At 40.1% G+C, this 27,040-nt stretch overlaps 1 protein-coding gene across 1 annotated transcript; it reads right to left on the bottom strand.

The window, feature by feature from the left end:
- Positions 1–166: 166 nt before the first annotated feature.
- Positions 167–26,891, bottom strand: LOC115416078 (carnitine O-palmitoyltransferase 1, liver isoform-like). The gene is made up of 7 exons (XM_030129788.1): positions 26,829–26,891; positions 8,650–8,814; positions 6,462–6,590; positions 4,202–4,357; positions 1,945–2,058; positions 1,708–1,800; positions 167–796 (listed from the first exon to the last, which is right to left on the bottom strand). The coding sequence occupies exons 1-7, from the start codon at positions 26,883–26,885 to the stop codon at positions 638–640; spliced, it is 873 nt and encodes a 290-aa protein (XP_029985648.1). The 5' UTR covers positions 26,886–26,891; the 3' UTR covers positions 167–637.
- Between the last annotated feature and the right edge of the window lie 149 nt (positions 26,892–27,040).

The raw sequence follows: 27,040 nt of genomic DNA, 5'->3' as shown, positions 1-27,040 counted from the left end.
GTTCATGTGTTCATAAGTTCATGTGTTCATTTGTTCATGTCTTTATGTGTTCATGTCTTTGTTTTCATGTGTTCATGTGTTCATATGTTCATGTCTTCATGTCTCTGTGTTCATGTCTTCATATGTTCATGTCTTCATATGTTCATGTCTTCATGTCTTTGTGTTCATATGTTCATCTGTTCATGTCTTCATGTGTTCAGATGTTCGTGTCTTCATGTCTTTATGTCTTTGTGTTCATGTGTTCATATGTTCATCTGTTCACGTCTTCATGTGTTCAGATGTTTGTGTCTTTATGTCTTTGCGTTCATGTGTTCATATGTTCATGTCTTCATGTCTTTATGTCTTTGCGTTCATGTGTTCATATGTTCATCTGTTCACGTCTTCATATGTTCATGTGTTCATATGTTCATGTCTTCATGTGTTCATGTCTTTGTGTTCATGTGTTCATATGTTCATGTGTTCATATGTTCACGTGTGTCTTCAGTCTGACTGCGGCTCAGTTCAATGGGGCCTTTTTTTTCTTTTTTTGTCCTTTTTTTTCTTTTTTTTGTCCTTTTTTCTTTTTTTTGTCCTTTTTCTTTTTTTTGTCCTTTTTTTTCCTTTTTTTGTCCATGTGGTCAGACGTTGTGAGGCGTTGTTAGTGGAAGTTGTTGCTTTGAGAATAGGATGTTCCTTTGGAGGCGGAGCAGGAGGAGGAGGAGGCGGAGGCGGAGGCGGAGTCTTTGGTGTCAGCGCTCAGAAGGGTCATGATGTCCTGCAGGGCGTTACTGATCTGAGCTCCAAACCCACGGGAGTCCTGAGAACAAAAGACACATTTAGAACAAGAACAGATGGGTTCATCCATCCATCCATCCATCCATCCATCCATCCATCCCAGAATAAACAGATAAAACTGAAGTCAAATCAGACACAGTAGTGCTGATCAGACTCATGTGATCTGTGGTCGGGGGGGGGGGGGGGGGGGGGGGGGGCGTGTGTGACCCCAGTGCATTCTGGTCTAAATAAACGGAACCAGCAGCACATGTTCTACACAGATGGAAATAAATTACTGACAAAACCCAAAAAGGCCCCAAAAAGGCCCACAAAAGGCCCCAAAAAGGCCCACAAAAGGCCCCAAAAAGGCCCACAAAAGGCCCCTGTCTGTTTCCAGGTGTAAACCCTCGTATTTGGCTGACGTCGACGCTATGTTTGTATGGAAGTAAATCCGTGTCATCAGATTTTGAATTATAAAAGCCACTGAATTTCTAGCACTGAATTTTTTTTTTTTTTGCACTGAAATTAAGTATCTGATTTTTTTGTCTCTGAATTCAACTATGTTCATAAATTTAGAATTAAAAAAATTCAGATGCAAAAAATTTCAGATACTTAATTTCAGTGCAAAAAAAAAAAATTCAGTGCTAGAAATTCAGTGGCTTTTATAATTCAAAATCTGATGACACAGATTTACTTCCATAAAATGCTCTTTTTTTCTCCGTTTAGTCGCATGTTTTCTGTTTTATTGTGAAAAACGGGTATATGAGGTTTGCAGATCCTCAGTGTTCGACCTTTTTTTTTTGTTATTGCATTGAACACTTCCGTCTGTTTCCAGGTGTAAACCTTGTATTTGGCTAACGTCAATGCTACGTTTGCTAACGTCGACGCTACGTTTGCTAACATCGGTGCTACATTTGCTAACGCCGGTGCGTGGTGTGTTTGTGAACTCCTCACCGTTTCCTTGCAGGAGCGTTTGGACGACACATGGAAGTTGATCATGTCTTCTCCGACGATAATGTAGGAAACGCCGTATCCGTCATCAGCCACCTGACATGGGACCAAAGAACCAGAGGAGACCGGGGTCAGGGGGGAGGGGTCACACAAACCCAGACTAGCATTATTAGATTAGCATTCAGAAGCAGAACTAGAACCAGAACCAGAAGTGGAACCAGAAGCAGAACCAGGCCTCACCGGTCCGAAGCCTCCGCCCAGTGAGATGTATTCAGGGTTGTTCTTCAGGTCGAATAACTCCAACTGCTGGACGGGGGTCTGACTGGTGGACAGACGCCACGGCTCCGACAAAACCTGCACAGAAACATCACCAAAGAACCCAACGTTAGCTTTTTAAAAAAATTTAAAATTTAAATTTTTTAAAAATTTTTTTATTTATTTTATTTATTTTTATTTCTTTTCTTTTTATTTCTTTTTATGTATTTGTATTTGTATTTGTATTTTTTATTTATTTTTAAATTTTTAATTTACATTTTTTTTACTTTGAAAAAATTATTATTATTATTATTATTATTATTATTATTATTATTATTATTTTAATTTTTTTTATGTTAAGCTTTACTTCAACTTTATTCAACCTGGAAAAAAGAACCAATGACATTCAAAACCTGCACACCTGCCACAATTTTCTAAAATACTCAAAAAATTATTTGTGCAAAAATTAGATTCTATTATTGAGAAAAATAATTTGTTAAATGAGAGTCAGTATGGCTTTTGAGGTAATTGTTCCACAGCTCTAGCATTAATGAACATAATAGAAGTAATCACAAATGCAACATAAAATATATACTATAGGAGTATTTATTGATTTAAAGAAAGAATTAGATCTGTTAGATCACAGCATTTTAATTTCAAAATTATTTTCATCTGGTATGAGTGGAGTTGGTTTAGACTGGTTAACAAGTTATTTCCACAACAGACAACAGTTTGTACAGTTTACTGGGAAAGTGTCTAATTAATTCAAGATTTGTTTTTTTTTTTTCATCAATAATAATTAGATCAATATCTTCAACTGTTTTCAACTCATAACATTTGGAAATGAGTCCCATAATAAACCAATGAGATTTAAAACATTTAACCCTTTCATGCACAGTGGTCACTCCAGTGGTCACTCCAGTGGTCACTCCAGTGGTCACTCCAGTGGACAGTTCTTCTCCAGCTGTTCTCTTGTATATTCATGGGTTTTATTGTTTCAGTTCCATATCAGCTGACACAGTGGACACTAATGCACCATCCCATAATAATCCACTGACATTCAGTCCATTACTGTAACTGTACTGTTCATGATAAACCTGATCTGCACTGACAGGTTTGAGTGGAAATCAACAGTTAATTGTTAGACAGTAATTAACAAAAAGTTTTTTTTGTTTTTTTTTTTTATCTCCATGAACTCGGAAGATTATTTCTGTTATTAATTATTTAAGGAGAAAGAGTGGGATTTTATAAGTTATGCTTCTTCTAACTCTTTTTCCAATATTTATTATGTCTTATGTTAAAGTGTTTTATTAATTTATTTTCTTCTGTTTTGACATTCATATTCGAAATAAATACATCAATCAGTCAAATCAGTTAATAGAGTGAGTCCTGACTAGTGTTTGTTCAAATGTGAGAAACCATCAGATCAGCTGCATTAAACATGTTTTTATTTCACTGTTTTCATTTCTCTGTCTGATACTGGCTTTAAACACATGCTTCTGTGCTTCAAGAATAAAACACATGGTGTAGCCGAGTGGACATTTTGGAAATGCATGAAAACAAACTCAAATGCATTGTTTTTTCATGCCCAATGAGGAATAAAAACACTCAAGAAAAGATCTCCACAAAGGTTCTAATAATTCATGTATGAAAGGGTTAAAGAATTCATAAAAAAATTCAAAAATCAATATTTTCTAATTCTTTGAACAAACTCTGTCGACCTTCACCCACAGAAGGTCCACAACTAAAACCAGTAATTCTGTAGAAGACGACTGGAGGACCAGAGGACCAGAGGACCTGAGGCCCAGAGGACCAGAGGACAGCTGGTCCAGACTGTCCAACTGGACCAGAGGACTAGAGGACAGCTGGTCCAGACTGTCCAACTGGACCAGAGGACCAGAGGACAGCTGGTCCAGACTGTCCAACTGGACCAGAGGACTAGAGGACAGCTGGTCCAGACTGTCCAACTGGACCAGAGGACTAGAGGACAGCTAGTCCAGACTGTCCAACTGGACCAGAGGACTAGAGGACAGCTGGTCCAGACTGTCCAACTGGACCAGAGGACCAGAGGACAGCTGGTCCAGACTGTCCAACTGGACCAGAGGACTAGAGGACAGCTGGTCCAGACTGTCCAACTGGACCAGAGGACTAGAGGACAGCAGGTCCAGACTGTCCGTGGGACCGTTTGGGAGTGTTGGACCACAGACAGAAAGTTTTAGACCCAAACTGAATCCTGGTTCACCTGTTTGAGGAAGGGTGAGTCCACCCCCAGGTACTTGGAGACCACGTAGAGGCAGAACAGGTGTCGGTCGATCCCGGCTCCGGTCATGGCCATGCGGTACAGGTTCTGGTGTCGCTCCGAAGCCGACCGGAACAAACGCTGGCACTGGTCCTCTGACTGTCCCCAAAAAAACACAAACACAGACTGTTACACACATATCCCCACAAACACACATAAACACACACTGTTACACACATGTCCCCACAAACACATAACCACACACTTACACACACATCCCCACAAACACACATAAACACACACTGTTACACACATGTCTCCACAAACACATATAAACACACATAAACACACACATCCCCACAAACACACATAAACACACACTGTTACACACATGTCCCCACAAACACACATAACCACACACTTACACACACATCCCCACAAACACACATAAACACACACTGTTACACACGTCTCCACAAACACACATAAACACACACATCCCCACAAACACACATAAACACACACATCCCGACAAACACACATAAACACACATAAATACACACTGTTACACACATCCCCACAAACACACATAAACGCACACTGTTACACATGTCCCCACAAACACACATAAACCCACAGTTACACACATCCCCACAAACACACATAAACCCACACTGTTACACATGTCCCCACAAACATACATAAACACACACTGTTACACACACTAGGTCCTGTGGGACACAGGTGTCCTACATGCGGCCCCTGGACCAGAACCGGTCCGCCAAAGGGTCCGGTCCGGCCCCAGGGAGGGACATGGGAAATGTAAACATTACACTGAAGACACCAACAAGTGGTTCCAGGGCCAAAAAGCCCCGCCCCTTATATAAAAGCCCTGCCCTTCACACCTATTGTGTCTAATGTTGTCATGGATCCAGCTGACGTCACCATGTCTGTGTGCTGATGTCATCATGTCTGTGTGCTGATGTCATCATGTCTGTGTGCTGATGTCATCATGTCTGTGTGCTGATGTCACCATGTCTGTGTGTGCTGATGTCATCATGTCTGTGTGTGCTGATGTCATCATGTCTGTGTGCTGATGTCATCATGTTTGTGCGTGCTGATGTCATCATGTCTGTGTGTGCTGATGTCATCATGTCTGTGTGTGTTGATGTCATCATGTCTGTGTGCTGATGTCATCATGTCTGTGTGCTGATGTCATCATGTCTGTGTGTGCTGATGTCATCATGTCTGTGTGTGCTGATGTCATCATGTCTGTGTGCTGATGTCATCATGTTTGTGCGTGCTGATGTCATCATGTCTGTGTGTGCTGATGTCATCATGTCTGTGTGTGTTGATGTCATCATGTCTGTGTGCTGATGTCATCATGTCTGTGTGTGCTGATGTCATCATGTCTGTGTGTGCTGATGTCATCATGTCTGTGTGCTGATGTCATCATGTCTGTGTGTGCTGACGTCACCATGTCTGTGTGCTGATGTCATCATGTCTGTGTGCTGATGTCACCATGTCTGTGTGTGCTGATGTCATCATGTCTGTGTGCTGATGTCATCATGTCTGTGTGTGCTGATGTCATCATGTCTGTGTGCTGATGTCATCATGTTTGTGCGTGCTGATGTCATCATGTCTGTGTGTGCTGATGTCATCATGTCTGTGTGTGTTGATGTCATCATGTCTGTGTGCTGATGTCATCATGTCTGTGTGTGCTGATGTCATCATGTCTGTGTGTGCTGATGTCATCATGTCTGTGTGCTGATGTCATCATGTCTGTGTGTGCTGATGTCATCATGTCTGTGTGCTGATGTCATCATGTCTGTGTGTGCTGATGTCACCATGTCTGTGTGCTGATGTCATCATGTCTGTGTGTGCTGATGTCACCATGTCTGTGTGCTGATGTCATCATGTCTGTGTGCTGATGTCATCATGTCTCTATGTATGTGACAAGTTTGAAGGAAATTAAAACAAAATGGATGTTTTTTTTTACAGACATTTGAAATTTCACTCATACATAAATAAGAGAAAAAAGGTTTTATAAACTCATCCAAACTGAGTGAGTTTGTCGGTGTCTGACCTTAGAACAGCTGTTTTATTACATGTGTTGAACTTTTTAGTGTCTGCTGGGAGGGTTTATGGCAAAAGGAGGGAGACTGTTGTCACGGCAACCGACCAAGAGGCAGAAGATGATGTCCAATAACACAGTAAGTATTCAGTGGGCGTTGCCTAAAGGTTGAGGGGGCGTGGCCGTTACCTGTCCGTCCTCCAGGGCCTTCACAAAGGCACAGCTCTCATTGGAACAGGACCTGACAGTCTCAGTTCGCCCCTCCCTGAACAGACGAGTCATGGACGCCTCGTAGGTCAGACAGAAACCACCACGATCCTGTGGGGGGGGGGGAAGAAAGAAAGAAAGAAAGAAAAAAGAATGGAGGAAAGAACACAAGAAAGATCGGAAGAAAGAAAGAAAGAAAGAATGGAGGAAAGAACACAAGAAAGAAAGAAAGAAAGAATGAGACAAAGAATGAACAAAGAAAAACATAAAGAAAGACAGAAAACTGAAACATTGATATCTGACTATAATTTGATTTACGTCATTTTCTAAACACACAGGGCCGAATCTGGACCACACTAAGGCTAAACTGGACCACACTAAGGCTAAACTGGACCACACTAAGGCTAAACTGGACCACACTAAGGCTAAACTGGACCACACTAAGGCTAAACTGGACCAAACTAAGGCTAAACTGGACCACACTAAGGCTAAACTGGACCACACTAAGGCTAAACTGGACCAAACTAAGGCTAAACTGGACCACACTAAGGCTAAACTGGACCAAACTAAGGCTAAACTGGACCACACAAAGGCTAAACTGGACCAAACTAAGGCTAAACTGGACCACACTAAGGCTAAACTGGACCAAACTAAGGCTAAACTGGACCACACTAAGGGTAAACTGGACCAAACTAAGGCTAAACTGGACCACACGAAGGCTAAACTGGACCACACTAAGGCTAAACTGGACCACACTAAGGCTAAACTGGACCACACTAAGGCTAAACTGGACCAAACTAAGGCTAAACTGGACCAAACTAAGGCTAAACTGGACCACACTAAGGCTAAACTGGACCACACTAAGGCTAAACTGGACCAAACTAAGGCTAAACTGGACCACACTAAGGCTAAACTGGACCACACTAAGGCTAAACTGGACCACACTAAGGCTAAACTGGACCAAACTAAGGCTAAACTGGACCACACTAAGGCTAAACTGGACCAAACTAAGGCTAAACTGGACCACACTAAGGGTAAACTGGACCAAACTAAGGCTAAACTGGACCACACGAAGGCTAAACTGGACCACACTAAGGCTAAACTGGACCACACTAAGGCTAAACTGGACCACACTAAGGCTAAACTGGACCACACTAAGGCTAAACTGGACCAAACTAAGGCTAAACTGGACCACACTAAGGCTAAACTGGACCAAACTAAGGCTAAACTGGACCACACTAAGGCTAAACTGGACCAAACTAAGGCTAAACTGGACCACACTAAGGCTAAACTGGACCAAACTAAGGCTAAACTGGACCACACTAAGGCTAAACTGGACCAAACTAAGGCTAAACTGGACCACACTAAGGGTAAACTGGACCAAACTAAGGCTAAACTGGACCACACGAAGGCTAAACTGGACCACACTAAGGCTAAACTGGACCACACTAAGGCTAAACTGGACCACACTAAGGCTAAACTGGACCAAACTAAGGCTAAACTGGACCAAACTAAGGCTAAACTGGACCAAACTAAGGCTAAACTGGACCACACTAAGGCTAAACTGGACCACACTAAGGCTAAACTGGACCAAACTAAGGCTAAACTGGACCACACAAAGGCTACACTGGACCAAACTAAGGCTAAACTGGACCACACTAAGGCTAAACTGGACCAAACTAAGGCTAAACTGGACCACACTAAGGGTAAACTGGACCAAACTAAGGCTAAACTGGACCACACGAAGGCTAAACTGGACCACACTAAGGCTAAACTGGACCACACTAAGGCTAAACTGGACCACACTAAGGCTAAACTGGACCAAACTAAGGCTAAACTGGACCACACTAAGGCTAAACTGGACCAAACTAAGGCTAAACTGGACCAAACTAAGGCTAAACTGGACCACACTAAGGCTAAACTGGACCAAACTAAGGCTAAACTGGACCACACTAAGGCTAAACTGGACCACACTAAGGCTAAACTGGACCACACTAAGGCTAAACTGGACCAAACTAAGGCTAAACTGGACCACACTAAGGCTAAACTGGACCACACTAAGGCTAAACTGGACCACACTAAGGGTAAACACCTCGGTCAGAGCTGCTGTTCACTCTTTTGTGTTTGTGTGTCGTCCAGGTGCATTGTGGGTAGTAAAAGTGGGCGTTACCCTGTGGTACGCCAGCTGGAGGCTGATCTGGATGAAGGCGTCGGGGCTGATCCGCAGTTTCTTAATTCGTCCTTTTCCGAACTCTCTGAAGGGGAAAACGTGACAGTCGACGTCGTCCGCCAGCGCCTGAGCCACGGCCAAGGAAGTACACACCTGGGCCTGGACCTAACACACAGACACACACACAAAACACACACACACACAAAACACACACACACACAAAAAACACACACACACATATAAACACACTGACGCTGTCACAGCCTCAAAGAAAAAACAAATGAAACAGTACCAGACCCAAACAGTAACCCTTTAACCCATTAACCCTTTAACCCATTAACCCTTTAACCTTTTAACCCTTTAACCTTTTAACCCTTTAACCCATTAACCCTTTAACCTTTTAACCCTTTAACCCATTAACTTATTAACCTTTTAACCCTTTAACCCATTAACCCTTTAACCTTTTAACCCATTAACCCTTTAACCTTTTAACCCTTTAACCCATTAACCCTTTAACTTTTTAACCCTTTAACTTTTTAACCCTTTAACCCATTAACTCTTTAACCTTTTAACCCTTTAACCCATTAACCCTTTAACTTTTTAACCCTTTAACCCATTAACTCTTTAACCTTTTAACCCTTTAACCCATTAACCCTTTAACTTTTTAACCCTTTAACCCATTAACTCTTTAACCTTTTAACCCTTTAACCCATTAACTCTTTAACCTTTTAACCCTTTAACCCATTAACCCTTTAACCCTTTAACCCATTAACCCTTTAACCCTTTAACCCATTAACTCTTTAACCCTTTAACCCATTAACCCTTTAACCTTTTAACCCTTTAACCCATTAACTCTTTAACCTTTTAACCCTTTAACTCTTTAACCCTTTAACCCATTAACCCTTTAACCTTTTAACCCTTTAACCTTTTAACCCTTTAACCCATTAACTCTTTAACCTTTTAACCCTTTAACCCATTAACCCTTTAACCTTTTAACCCTTTAACCCATTAACTCTTTAACCTTTTTAACCCTTTAACCCATTAACCCTTTAACCTTTTAACCCTTTAACCCATTAACCCTTTAACCTTTTAACCCTTTAACTTTTTAACCTTTTAACCCTTTAACCCATTAACCTTTTAACCCTTTAACTTTTTAAGCCTTTAACCCATTAACCTTTTAACCCTCTTAACCCATTAACTTTTTAACCCTTTAATCCTTTAACCTTTTAACCCTTTAACCCATTAACCCTTTAACCTTTTAACCCTTTAACCCATTAACCCTTTAATTTTTTAACCCTTTAACCCATTAACCCTTTAATTTTTTAACCCTTTAACCCATTAACCCTTTAACCTTTTAACCCTTTAACCCATTAACCCTTTAACCTTTTAACCCTTTAACCCATTAACCCTTTAACCCATTAACCCTTTAACCCATTAACCCTTTAATTTTTTAACCCTTTAACCCATTAACCCTTTAACCTTTTAACCCTTTAACCCATTAACCCTTTAACCTTTTAACCCTTTAACCCATTAACCCTTTAACCTTTTAACCCTTTAACTTTTTAACCCTTTAATCCTTTAACCTTTTAACCCTTTAACCCATTAACCCTTTAACCTTTTAACCCTTTAACCCATTAACCCTTTAACCTTTTAACCCTTTAACCCATTAACCCTTTAATTTTTTAACCCTTTAACCCATTAACCCATTAACCTTTTAACCCTTTAACCCACAGGTGTCAAACAGGGGCCAAATCTGGCCCACCAAAGTGTCCAGTCCGGCCCTGGGATGAATTAATGAAGTGGAAAAAATACACTGAAGAAATTAATAATCAAGGATGTTCAACTAACTTTAGGTCAGTTCAATCTAAAGTGGATCAGACCAGTGAAATACTGTCATAATAATATAGAAATACTCACAAGTCCAAATTTTTTCACTTTGTAAATGTAAATATTTTCATGTTTTTACACTAAAACAAAGTATAATTTACAAAAAAAGTGAATAATCTGAACAAATATGAACAACCTGAAATGTCTGAAGTCAGTCCCATTTGAACACGATTCTGTCTGTTCTTAAATGTTCTGTGTGTTTGCAGATCCACTGGGATCTGTGTGTTCTAATGTACATGTGGAAATGATAAACTGAGGCAGAACAGTGTTCAGATTACACTGATTTTTTCAGTTTGTTCATGTTCTTCACATTGTTTGAAAGGACAGTTTGCAGATGGAAACCTGTTCACTGTTTAATTTGACTTTTTTTTTTACTCTAAAACCTAGAGAACAGTTTGGAGTTGACTTTATTTCTCCATTCTTCTGTTCTTATTTTCCTGGTTGGCTCCACTGCAGATCAGACGTAGCTGAATGTGGAACTGAACTCACAGGAGGTTGACAGAACCGATTTAACCCTTTAAACACGTTCCTTAAATATGTATAAACACAGGCTTTCAGCTCCACCGTCCAATCACAACACACACGGTAAACCTGTCCTCCCATGATGCATTTCACCCTCCGATAACCCCGCCCCCGTCTGATGTCACTGATTTCACCTTAAATGTCAAGTGACACCTGTGTTCTAAATATTCCACCTTTTGTACGGAACAGATATTATCCAGGTTCTGGACGCAGATCAGCTGGACACAGAATTTATTATGGATACAGTTTGTTCTACGGTTCTGCTGTCTACTCTAGTTTGTTCTGCGGTTCTGCTGTCTACTCTAGTTTGTTCTACGGTTCTGCTGTCTACTCTAGTTTGTTCTGCGGTTCTGTTGTCTACTCTAGTTTGTTCTGCGGTTCTGCTGTCTACTCCAGTTTGTTCTGCGGTTCTGTTGTCTACTCTAGTTTGTTCTGCGGTTCTGTTGTCTACTCTAGTTTGTTCTGCGGTTCTGTTGTCTACTCTAGTTTGTTCTCCGGTTCTGGTGTCTACTGTAGTTTGTTCTGCGGTTCTCTTGTCTACTCCAGTTTGTTCTGCGGTTCTCTTGTCTACTCCAGTTTGTTCTGCGGTTCTCTTGTCTACTCTAGTTTGTTCTGCGGTTCTCTTGTCTACTCCAGTTTGTTCTGCGGTTCTCTTGTCTACTCTAGTTTGTTCTGTGGTTCTGCTGTCTACTCTAGTTTGTTCTGCGGTTCTGCTGTCTACTCTAGTTTGTTCTGCGGTTCTGTTGTCTACTCTAGTTTGTTCTGCGGTTCTGTTGTCTTCTCTAGTTTGTTCTGCGGTTCTGTTGTCTACTCTAGTTTGTTCTGCGGTTCTGCTGTCTACTCTAGTTTGTTCTGCGGTTCTGCTGTCTACTCTAGTTTGTTCTGCGGTTCTGCTGTCTACTCCAGTTTGTTCTGCAGTTCTGTTGTCTACTCTAGTTTGTTCTGCGGTTCTGTTGTCTACTGTAGTTTGTTCTGCGGTTCTGCTGTCTACTCTAGTTTTTTCTGCGGTTCTGTTGTCTACTCCAGTTTGTTCTGCGGTTCTGTTGTCTACTCCAGTTTTTTCTGCGGTTCTGCTGTCTACTCCAGTTTGTTCTGCGGTTCTGTTGTCTACTCTAGTTTGTTCTGCGGTTCTGCTGTCTACTCTAGTTTGTTCTGCGGTTCTGTTGTCTACTCTAGTTTGTTCTGCGGTTCTGGTGTCTACTGTAGTTTGTTCTGCGGTTCTCTTGTCTACTCCAGTTTGTTCTGCGGTTCTCTTGTCTACTCTAGTTTGTTCTGCGGTTCTCTTGTCTACTCCAGTTTGTTCTGCGGTTCTCTTGTCTACTCTAGTTTGTTCTGCGGTTCTCTTGTCTACTCCAGTTTGTTCTGCGGTTCTCTTGTCTACTCTAGTTTGTTCTGCGGTTCTGCTGTCTACTCCAGTTTGTTCTGCGGTTCTGCTGTCTACTCCAGTTTGTTCTGCGGTTCTGCTGTCTACTCTAGTTTGTTCTGCGGTTCTGCTGTCTGCTCTAGTTTGTTCTGCGGTTCTGCTGTCTGCTCTAGTTTGTTCTTCGGTTCTGCTGTCTACTCTAGTTTGTTCTGCGGTTCTGCTGTCTACTCTAGTTTGTTCTGCGGTTCTGCTGTCTACTCTAGTTTGTTCTGCGGTTCTGTTGTCTACTCTAGTTTGTTCTGCGGTTCTGCTGTCTACTCTAGTTTGTTCTGCGGTTCTGTTGTCTACTCTAGTTTGTTCTGCGGTTCTGCTGTCTACTCTAGTTTTTTCTGCGGTTCTGCTGTCTACTCTAGTTTGTTCTGCGGTTCTGTTGTCTACTCCAGTTTGTTCTGCGGTTCTGTTGTCTACTCTAGTTTGTTCTGCGGTTCTGTTGTCTACTCCAGTTTGTTCTGCGGTTCTGTTGTCTACTCTAGTTTGTTCTGCGGTTCTGTTGTCTACTCTAGTTTGTTCTGCGGTTCTGTTGTCTACTCTAGTTTGTTCTGCGGTTCTGCTGTCTACTCTAGTTTTTTCTGCGGTTCTGTTGTCTACTCTAGTTTGTTCTGCGGTTCTGTTGTCTACTCCAGTTTGTTCTGCGGTTCTGTTGTCATGTTCCAGTTTGGGTTAAATCCGGTCCATGTCTTGGTCTAAACTCTTTCTGTCTGTGTGTGTTCTTTGTTCTGGCTGCAGTTCTCAGTTCTTGGACGTCTGCCATGCACGTTCTAACAGATAAGATCAAATTTCACATGTGAGGTTTACACCAGAGTCAATGAGTTGACTGACAGATTAACACTGACAGGAAGTCCAATGAGTACAACAACACCGCAGACATGCACTGGTGTTCAGGCTTCAGTATCTGACACTGCACTGGAAAAAACACAAAAATAAACAGTAATATTCCAGCAGCTGGGGCGCCGAAAAATACTGTTAAATAACAGAAAAGAACCGTCTGATAAAAATACGGTAATTTTCCATAATTCAAATACAGTTTTTTGCCCTAATTTTACATGAAATGTAGCTTTTTTTTACTTTTTAATGTTTAATAAAGAATATTTTCATGTATTAAAACAATCCAATTCCCTATAAATATATATATAAATAATTTTCAGTGAGACTCAGTTGTCCAATCCACTGATAAAAACTGTATTTGGACAGTTTATCAGTGCTTATACATGTTATACATTCACAAAAATACATTTATTCAACAGTTTTGTTGTGAAACCTCCTGTAATTACACAAGATATTTGTCAATGAACAAACAAGTCTGGTTCAAATCTGTCAAATTAACTGTGAAAATTCTGTTAAATTACAGATTTTTTTTTTTTTTTTACATTGTAGTCATTTTTCTGCTAAACTAAGGGAGTTGTGGGGCAAAAATGGGGTATTTTCAAAAAGTGACCTTGAGTTTGACCTTTGAGGGTCATCGAAGGTCAACAGAAGTGGAACCAGATGAAAGGTGGTATGTGATAGTACAAAGTTAGCAGAGCACATTAGACCCCAGTGCAGAAATAAAAGGCTCCTGTTATTTCTGTTTTGTTTGTTTGACAAAATGTAAGGGAGGTGGAGATCAGAAGGAGTTAAGTGGAGCCAGGAAAGAGTCAAACAAACAGGAAGTCTACTCTGACAGAGTTAACCACTCACACTGTCAGTGGTCCAACTATCCAAACCTGAAATGAACGGAGTGGAAAATGACCTTCAAACAAGAAGAAAGACTGCAGCTGGGAAAAAGGGATTTTTATATATATCTAAAAAAGACCTGTTTCACTTCTGAAGGCAAACACTGCTGTTTTCTGTGTTCTTATTTTTCACATCGGCTCTTTTAACAGTTTTCACCAACAGAACCAACACACATTCCCTGTAATGGGAAAATTACTTGACAATAAATCTGATTCTGACTGAAATCCAACTGGAAACAAAAAGAAGAAGAAGAAGAAGAATGTAACACACTATATATACAAACACACTATTTATACAAACACACTGTATATACAAACACACTGTATATACAAACACACTATATATACAAACACACTGTATATACAAACACACTGTATATACAAACACACTATATATACAAACACACTGTATATACAAACACACTGTATATACAAACACACTGTATATACAAACACACTATATATACAAACACACTGTATATACAAACACACTATATATACAAACACACTATTTATACAAACACACTGTATATACAAACACACTGTATATACAAACACACTATATATACAAACACACTGTATATACAAACACACTGTATGTACAAACACACTGTATATACAAACACACTGTATGTACAAACACACTGTATATACAAACACACTATTTATACAAACACACTGTATATACAAACACACTGTATATACAAACACACTATATATACAAACACACTATTTATACAAACACACTGTATATACAAACACACTGTATATACAAACACACTGTATATACAAACACACTATTTATACAAACACACTGTATATACAAACACACTGTATATACAAACACACTATATATACAAACACACTGTATATACAAACACACTGTATATACAAACACACTATATATACAAACACACTGTATATACAAACACACTATATATACAAACACACTATTTATACAAACACACTGTATATACAAACACACTGTATATACAAACACACTATATATACAAACACACTGTATATACAAACACACTGTATGTACAAACACACTGTATATACAAACACACTGTATGTACAAACACACTGTATATACAAACACACTATTTATACAAACACACTGTATATACAAACACACTGTATATACAAACACACTATATATACAAACACACTGTATATACAAACACACTGTATATACAAACACACTGTATATACAAACACACTATTTATACAAACACACTGTATATACAAACACACTGTATATACAAACACACTATATATACAAACACACTGTATATACAAACACACTGTATGTACAAACACACTGTATATACAAACACACTGTATGTACAAACACACTGTATATACAAACACACTATTTATACAAACACACTGTATATACAAACACACTGTATATACAAACACACTATATATACAAACACACTATTTATACAAACACACTGTATATACAAACACACTGTATATACAAACACACTATATATACAAACACACTATATATACAAACACACTGTATGTACAAACACACTGTATATACAAACACACTATATATACAAACACACTATATATACAAACACACTGTATGTACAAACACACTGTATATACAAACACACTGTATATACAAACACACTATATATACAAACACACTGTATATACAAACACACTATATATACAAACACACTATATATACAAACACACTGTATGTACAAACACACTGTATATACAAACACACTATATATACAAACACACTATATATACAAACACACTGTATATACAAACACACTATATATACAAACACACTATATATACAAACACACTGTATGTACAAACACACTGTATATACAAACACACTATATATACAAACACACTGTATATACAAACACACTATATATACAAACACACTGTATATACAAACACACTGTATGTACAAACACACTGTATATACAAACACACTGTATATACAAACACACTATATATACAAACACACTGTATATACAAACACACTGTATATACAAACAGACTATATATACAAACACACTGTATATACAAACACACTGTATATACAAACACACTATATATACAAACACACTGTATATACAAACACACTGTATATACAAACATACTGTATATACAAACACACTGTATATACAAACACACTATATATACAAACACACTGTATATACAAACATACTGTATATACAAACACACTGTATATACAAACACACTGTATATACAAACACACTGTATATACAAACACACTATATATACAAACACACTATATATACAAACACACTGTATATACAAACATACTGTATATACAAACACACTGTATATACAAACACACTATATATACAAACACACTGTATATACAAACACAAATCCCCAGGTCAACCCTCATGAACCCATCCAGATCCAGATCCAGATTCAGATCCAGATCCAGATCCAGATTCAGATCCAGATCCAGATCCAGATCCAGATCCAGATTCAGATCCAGATCCAGATCCACCTCATTGTCACTTCCCAGATGATGCTTCCTGTTTTGTATTTATGTGCTTGACCTCCTTCAGTCTAACGTGTTTCTGTAGATTTGACCGTTTTCAGTGGAATTGGACTTAAATTCAGAGTAACTTAAATGCATAGTAACTTAAATGCAGAGTAACTTCAGTATTTCGAACATGTGTAACAGAAGGACAGACAAAAGGAACGGCAAAGAAAAGCCGACAGAGGGGATGACATTTCATTTCCTTCCTTCGTCTTCATCCTTCCTCTTTCTGTTCTGACGTACACACTCCAACCACTTCTCCTAAAGTACACATAAAAAATCTACTTCTATTCTAAACTTTAGAAAACTGACAGAAACAAATGAAACTGGTTTTGTTCTCGTCATCCTGTTCACACCACAGGTTCCAATGGTTCTGGAGTTTTCATCTACTGTAGTTTGATTTAGTTTGGACTTTTTTTCTCTAATTCAGTTTGTTTGAATTTGTTTTTAGAGCAGGTCTGATACTTTTCATTAGTTATACTGTAATCTAATGTAATATGCTGTAATGTAATGGAATCTAATATGATGTAACATAATGTAATCTAATGTAATATACTGGGATCTAATGTAATGCAATGTAATGTAATCTGATCCAAAGTAAGATAATGTAATCTAATATGATGTAATGTAATCTAATCTAATATAATGTAACCATGTAATCTAATGTAATATACTGTAATCTAATGTAATATAATCTAATGTAAAATAATGTAATCTAATGTAATATACTGCATTCTAATGTAATGTATTGTAATCTAATGTAAGATAATGTAATCTAATATGATGAAATGCAATGTAATATAATGTAAAATACTGTGATCTAGTGTAATATAGTGCAATGTAATCTAATCTAATCTAATGTATTGTAATATAACATAATATAGTGTAATGTAATGTAATCTAATGTATTGTAATATAACATAATATAGTGTAATGTAATGTAATCTAATGTATTGTAATATAACATAATATAGTGTAATGTATTGTAATCTAATATGATGTAACATACTGTAATCTAATATGATGTAACATAATGTAATCTAATGTAACATACTGTAATATGATGTAATCTAATGTAATCCAGTCCTCCATGACAGTCTTTTCTTTGCCCTTCTCTTTCTGTCTTTGTTATTTCACTGCTGTCACAGTGTCTTCACCGCTGGCCTGAACTGTCTAACTGAAGTATCTGAGTACTCAGAGGTACTTTTACTCCAGTTCCAGGTCCATCTCTCCAACCTTAACTGTCTAACTGAAGTATCCGAGTACTCAGAGGCACTTTTACTCCAGTTCTAGGTCCAAACTGTCCAACCTTAACTGTCTAACTGAAGTATCCGAGTACTCAGAGGTACTTTTACTCCAGTTCCAGGTCCAAACTGTCCAACCTGAACTGTCTAACTGAAGTATCCGAGTACTCAGAGGTACTTTTACTCCAGTTCCAGGTCCAAACTGTCCAACCTGAACTGTCTAACTGAAGTATCCGAGTACTCAGAGGTACTTTTACTCCAGTTCCAGGTCCAAACTGTCCAACCTGAACTGTCTAACTGAAGTATCCGAGTACTCAGAGGTACTTTTACTCCAGTTCCAGGTCCAAACTGTCCAACCTGAACTGTCTAACTGAAGTATCCGAGTACTCAGAGGTACTTTTACTCCAGTTCCAGGTCCAAACTGTCCAACCTGAACTGTCTAACTGAAGTATCCGAGTACTCAGAGGTACTTTTACTCCAGTTCCAGGTCCAAACTGTCCAACCTGAACTGTCTAACTGAAGTATCCGAGTACTCAGAGGTACTTTACCCCCCACAGCCCCTGTTAGAGGTGACAGCAGGTCTGGGAACAGTCCACCCAGAGGACTGGTCTGTGTGCAGGGTTTGGTTTGGACCGCTTCCACTTCCTCTACTTTCACTCTGGAGCAAAGAGTGTGTGTGTGTGTGTGTGTGTGTGTGTGTGTGTGTGTGTGTGTGTGTGTGTGTGTGTGTGTGTGTGCGCTCAGGGAAAACCCCAGCCCCTCCCCCTCCGTCCCTCAGCCCCGCCCACACACACTTTCTACTCTGAACACTTCACATTCTGTGGCTGGGGTGAGCTCGGTACTTTCACCTCTGGAAACCCCCCCACAGACCCACACATTCCCCCAGCCTGAAGGGGAGGGGTTAGCGGAAGGGGAGGGGTTAGCAGGTGCACCGCAATGCACTTTAAAATGGTACTTCACTGCTGTGCACTTCAGAAATACAACTTTTTAGTTATTTGTAGGTCATTTTTTGGGGGGGGGTCATTGTTATTGTTTTTTATATCAGTATTTTATTATTTTTTCAGTCATTTAAACTGTTTCCTAAACGCTGCTGACAGTCAGTGTTTTATTTCTGTGTATTCTGTACGCTGAAGTGACAAATACATTTGAATCTGAGGTGAACGCTGATGGGCCCCCTGGACCCCCCCTGGACCCCCCCGGACCCCCCCTGGACCCCCCCTGGACACCCCCCTGGACCCCCCCCGGACCCCCCCGGACCCCCCCCGGACCCCCACTGGACCCCCCTTGGACCCCCCCTGGACACCCCCCTGGACCCCCCCCCGGACCCCCCCGGACCCCCCCCGGACCCCCCTTGGACCCCCCCTGGACTCCCCACCAGACAGTGTGCAGTAAGGGTTGTGTCTTTCAAAGGTGCAAAATAGCGTCTGCATCCAGTTGGTACGTTTGCCTCAGTGAATATGAAACAGGTGTTTCCAGGCAGTGTGTGTGTGTGCTGGGAGGAGAACATGGAAATATATGAATGTGCACACGCAAAGTGATTTATCAAACCTGAAAGCAATTTTGCTGATAGAAACTGAGTCTGTATTTAACACATCTGAAAAGGAGGAGCAAACGGTTTGGAGGAGTAAGTGTGCACACATGGAAGTGGAGAGGAGACGAAGAAATGATGAAACCAGACGCACAGAACACATTTTCACCCTTGTGTGAAAATGTTTGGAGTGATGGAAGAAAAAATAACTGAGACATATGCACCCCCACTTCTGAACACCCCCACTTCTGAACACCAACACTTCTGAACACCAACACTTCTGAACACCAACACTTCTGAACACCAACACTACTGAACACCAACACTACTGAACACAAACACTACTGAACACAAACACTTCTGAACACAAACACTACTGAACACCAACACTACTGAACACAAACACTACTGAACACAAACACTTCTGAACACAAACACTTCTGAACACAAACACTTCTGAACACAAACACTACTGAACACAAACACTTCTGAACACAAACACTACTGAACACAAACACTTCTGAACACAAACACTTCTGAACACCAACACTACTGAACACAAACACTACAGAACACCAACACTTCTGAACACAAACACTACTGAACACAAACACTTCTGAACACAAACACTACTGAACACAAACACTTCTGAACACAAACACTACTGAACACAAACACTTCTGAACACCAACACTACTGAACACAAACACTACTGAACACAAACACTTCTGAACACAAACACTTCTGAACACAAACACTTCTGAACACAAACACTTCTGAACACCAACACTACTGAACACAAACACTTCTGAACACCAACACTACTGAACACAAACACTACTGAACACAAACACTTCTGAACACAAACACTTCTGAACACAAACACTTCTGAACACAAACACTACTGAACACAAACACTTCTGAACACAAACACTACTGAACACCAACACTTCTGAACACCAACACTACTGAACACCCCCACTTCTGAACACCAACACTTCTGAACACAAACACTTCTGAACACAAACACTACTGAACAAAAACACTACTGAACACAAACACTTCTGAACACCAACACTTCTGAACACCAACACTTCTGAACACCAACACTACTGAACACCAACACTTCTGAACACCAACACTACAGAACACAAACACTTCTGAACACAAACACTTCTGAACACCAACACTTCTGAACACCAACACTTCTGAACACCAACACTTCTGAACACCCCCACTTCTGAACACAAACACTTCTGAACACCAACACTTCTGAACACCAACACTACTGAACACCAACACTTCTGAACACAAACACTTCTGAACACCCCCACTTCTGAACACCAACACTTCTGAACACCAACACTACTGAACACCAACACTTCTGAACACCAACACTTCTGAACACCAACACTACTGAACACCAACACTTCTGAACACCAACACTTCTGAACACCAACACTACTGAACACCAACACTTCTGAACACTAACACTACTGACCACCAACACTACTGAACACAAACACTACTGAACACAAACACTTCTGAACACAAACACTTCTGAACACAAACACTTCTGAACACCAACACTACTGAACACAAACACTTCTGAACACCAACACTTCTGAACACAAACACTACTGAACACCAACACTACTGAACACAAACACTTCTGAACACCAACACTACTGAACACAAACACTACTGAACACAAATACTTCTGAACACAAACACTTCTGAACACAAACACTACTGAACACCAACACTACTGAACACCAACACTTCTGAACACCAACACTTCTGAACACAAACACTACTGAACACCAACACTACTGAACACCAACACTACTGAACACCAACACTTCTGAACACCAACACTTCTGAACACAAACACTACTGAACACAAACACTACTGAACACCAACACTACAGAACACAAACACTACTGAACACCAACACTTCTGAACACTAACACTACTGACCACCAACACTACTGAACACAACACTTCTGAACACACACTTCTGAACACACACACTTCTGTACACACACTTCTGAACACACACACTTCTGAACACCAACACTTCTGAACACACACACTTCTGAACACACACTTCTGAACACACACACTTCTGAACACACACACTTCTGAACACACACACTTCTGAACACACACCTTCTGAACACACACACTTCTGAACACACACTTCTGAACACACACACGTCTGAACACACACTTCTGAACACCACACTTCTGAACACCACACTTCTGACACACACACTTCTGAACACACACTTCTGAACACACACACTTCTGAACACACACACTTCTGACACACACACTTCTGAACACACACTTCTGAACACACACCTACACACACATTCTGAACACCACACTTCTGAACACACACTTCTGAACACACACACTTCTGAACACACACTTCTGAACACACACACTTCTGAACACACACTTCTGAACACACACACTTCTGAACACCAACACTACTGAACACAAACACTACTGAACACAAACACTACTGAACACCAACACTACTGAACACAAACACTTCTGAACACAAACACTTCTGAACACCAACACTACTGAACACAAACACTACTGAACACAAACACTACAGAACACAAACACTACTGAACACAAACACTTCTGAACACCAACACTTCTGAACACTAACACTACTGACCACCAACACTACTGAACACAAACACTACTGAACACAAACACTTCTGAACACCAACACTACTGAACACAAACACTTCTGAACACAAACACTTCTGAACACCAACACTACTGAACACAAACACTACTGAACACAAACACTACTGAACACCAACACTACTGAACACAAACACTACTGAACACAAACACTTCTGAACACCAACACTACTGAACACAAACACTACTGAACACAAACACTTCTGAACACAAACACTTCTGAACACCAACACTACTGAACACAAACACTACTGAACACAAACACTTCTGAACACAAACACTTCTGAACACCAACACTACTGAACACAAACACTACTGAACACAAACACTTCTGAACACAAACACTTCTGAACACAAACACTACTGAACACAAACACTTCTGAACACCAACACTACTGAACACAAACACTACTGAACACAAACACTTCTGAACACAAACACTACTGAACACAAACACTTCTGAACACAAACACTTCTGAACACCAACACTTCTGAACACAAACACTACTGAACACAAACACTACTGAACACCAACACTACTGAACACAAACACTACTGAACACAAACACTTCTGAACACCAACACTACTGAACACAAACACTTCTGAACACAAACACTTCTGAACACAAACACTACTGAACACAAACACTACTGAACACAAACACTTCTGAACACAAACACTTCTGAACACCAACACTACTGAACACAAACACTACTGAACACAAACACTTCTGAACACAAACACTTCTGAACACAAACACTTCTGAACACAAACACTTCTGAACACCAACACTACTGAACACAAACACTTCTGAACACAAACACTACTGAACACAAACACTTCTGAACACAAACACTTCTGAACACAAACACTTCTGAACACAAACACTACTGAACACAAACACTTCTGAACACCAACACTACTGAACACAAACACTACTGAACACAAACACTTCTGAACACAAACACTACTGAACACAAACACTACAGAACACAAACACTACTGAACACAAACACTTCTGAACACCAACACTTCTGAACACTAACACTACTGACCACCAACACTACTGAACACAAACACTACTGAACACAAACACTTCTGAACACCAACACTACTGAACACAAACACTTCTGAACACAAACACTTCTGAACACCAACACTTCTGAACACAAACACTACTGAACACAAACACTACTGAACACCAACACTACTGAACACAAACACTACTGAACACAAACACTTCTGAACACCAACACTACTGAACACAAACACTTCTGAACACACACACTTCTGAACACACACTTCTGAACACACACACTTCTGAACACACACTTCTGAACACACACTTCTGAACACACACTTCTGAACACACACACTTCTGAACACACACTTCTGAACACACACACTTCTGAACACACACACTTCTGAACACACACACTTCTGAACACACACACTTCTGAACACACACACTTCTGAACACACACACTTCTGAACACACACACTTCTGAACACACACACTTCTGAACACACACACTTCTGAACACACACACTTCTGAACACACACACTTCTGAACACACACACTTCTGAACACACACACTTCTGAACACACACACTTCTGAACACACACTTCTGAACACACACACTTCTGAACACACACACTTCTGAACACACACTTCTGAACACACACACTTCTGAACACACACACTTCTGAACACACACTTCTGAACACACACACTTCTGAACACACACACTTCTGAACACACACTTCTGAACACAAACACTACTGAACACAAACACTTCTGAACACAAACACTACTGAACACAAACACTACAGAACACAAACACTACTGAACACCAACACTTCTGAACACCAACACTTCTGAACACTAACACTACTGACCACCAACACTACTGAACACAAACACTACTGAACACAAACACTTCTGAACACCAACACTACTGAACACAAACACTTCTGAACACAAACACTTCTGAACACCAACACTTCTGAACACAAACACTACTGAACACAAACACTACTGAACACCAACACTACTGAACACAAACACTACTGAACACAAACACTTCTGAACACCAACACTACTGAACACAAACACTACTGAACACAAACACTTCTGAACACAAACACTTCTGAACACAAACACTTCTGAACAGCAACACTACTGAACACAAACACTACTGAACACAAACACTTCTGAACACAAACACTTCTGAACACCAACACTACTGAACACAAACACTACTGAACACAAACACTTCTGAACACCAACACTTCTGAACACAAACACTTCTGAACACAAACACTACTGAACACAAACACTTCTGAACACCAACACTACTGAACACAAACACTTCTGAACACAAACACTACTGAACACAAACACTTCTGAACACAAACACTACTGAACACAAACACTTCTGAACACAAACACTACTGAACACAAACACTTCTGAACACCAACACTACTGAACACAAACACTACTGAACACAAACACTTCTGAACACAAACACTACAGAACACAAACACTACTGAACACAAACACTTCTGAACACCAACACTTCTGAACACTAACACTACTGACCACCAACACTACTGAACACAAACACTACTGAACACAAACACTTCTGAACACCAACACTACTGAACACAAACACTTCTGAACACAAACACTTCTGAACACCAACACTTCTGAACACAAACACTACTGAACACAAACACTACTGAACACCAACACTACTGAACACAAACACTACTGACACACACACTTCTGAACACACACACTTCTGAACACAACACTTCTGACACACACTTCTGAACACACACACTTCTGAACACAACACTTCTGAACACCAACACTTCTGAACACACACACTTCTGAACACACACACTTCTGAACACACACTTCTGAACACCAACACTTCTGAACACACACACTTCTGAACACCAACACTTCTGTACACACACTTCTGAACACACACACTTCTGAACACACACTTCTGAACACACACTTCTGAAACACACACACTTCTGTAACATATGAACAAACACACTTCTGAACACACACTTCTGACACACACTTGTGAACACACACTTCTGAACACACACGTCTGAACACACACACTTCTGAACACACCACTTCTGAACACACACACTTCGTGAACCAACACTTCTGAACACACACTTCTGAACCCACACACTTCTGAACACAGTACAAACACTTCTGAACACCAACACTTCTGAACACAAACACTACTGAACACCAACACTACTGAACACAAACACTACTGAACACAAACACTTCTGAACACCAACACTACTGAACACAAACACTACTGAACACAAACACTTCTGAACACAAACACTTCTGAACACAAACACTACTGAACACAAACACTACTGAACACAAACACTTCTGAACACAAACACTTCTGAACACCAACACTACTGAACACAAACACTACTGAACACAAACACTTCTGAACACAAACACTTCTGAACACAAACACTTCTGAACACAAACACTACTGAACACAAACACTTCTGAACACCAACACTACTGAACACAAACACTTCTGAACACAAACACTACTGAACACAAACACTTCTGAACACAAACACTACTGAACACAAACACTTCTGAACACAAACACTACTGAACACAAACACTTCTGAACACCAACACTACTGAACACAAACACTTCTGAACACAAACACTACTGAACACAAACACTACAGAACACAAACACTACTGAACACAAACACTTCTGAACACCAACACTTCTGAACACTAACACTACTGACCACCAACACTACTGAACACAAACACTACTGAACACAAACACTTCTGAACACCAACACTACTGAACACAAACACTTCTGAACACAAACACTTCTGAACAGCAACACTACTGAACACAAACACTACTGAACACAAACACTACTGAACACCAACACTACTGAACACAAACACTACTGAACACAAACACTTCTGAACACAAACACTTCTGAACACCAACACTACTGAACACAAACACTACTGAACACAAACACTTCTGAACACAAACACTTCTGAACACCAACACTTCTGAACACAAACACTTCTGAACACCAACACTACTGAACACAAACACTTCTGAACACAAACACTTCTGAACACCAACACTACTGAACACAAACACTACTGAACACCAACACTACTGAACACAAACACTACTGAACACAAACACTTCTTCTGAACATGAACATTTCTTCAAACATGAGCGTTCCTTCAGAACAGACTTCCATTGGTTACTTGTTGCTCCCAGACGTCTGTCAGTTCCTCCTCCTGCTCAGATGAACCACATTTGTCTTCAGGGTGGAAGCAGTGGAGACCCTCAGTATGTGTTGCAGATGTTCATCATGCTGAGTTCCATAATGACCTTTGCTGTTGTATTCTTTGCGCACAGACACTTCTTCTGTGCATATCAGACAGTCGGGGTCCTCCTGTGCTCAACTAATAAATATTCCATCTCCCTCTGCTCCTGGAACTGTCTGTGCTCGTCACTAACCTTTCTCTTCACGGTAGGTTTTGAAAAAGCCATGACTGGGACAGGACACATGTTCATGTCACTTACTCGTCATGTCTTCCTTCACTAATCCCGCATATGCGAGGTGCGTTCACGGGCGTCGGAATTCCGAACATCAACATTAATGAAAGGGAATGGAACAAGTAGCTATAAATAATGACTTTTTAAATAAATTCCCCCACAAAAAATAGATC

The sequence above is a fragment of the Sphaeramia orbicularis genome, unplaced genomic scaffold (genome assembly GCF_902148855.1).
Source record: "Sphaeramia orbicularis unplaced genomic scaffold, fSphaOr1.1, whole genome shotgun sequence".
NCBI lineage: Eukaryota > Metazoa > Chordata > Actinopteri > Kurtiformes > Apogonidae > Sphaeramia > Sphaeramia orbicularis.
This window is presented reverse-complemented; position numbering and strand designations above follow the sequence as displayed.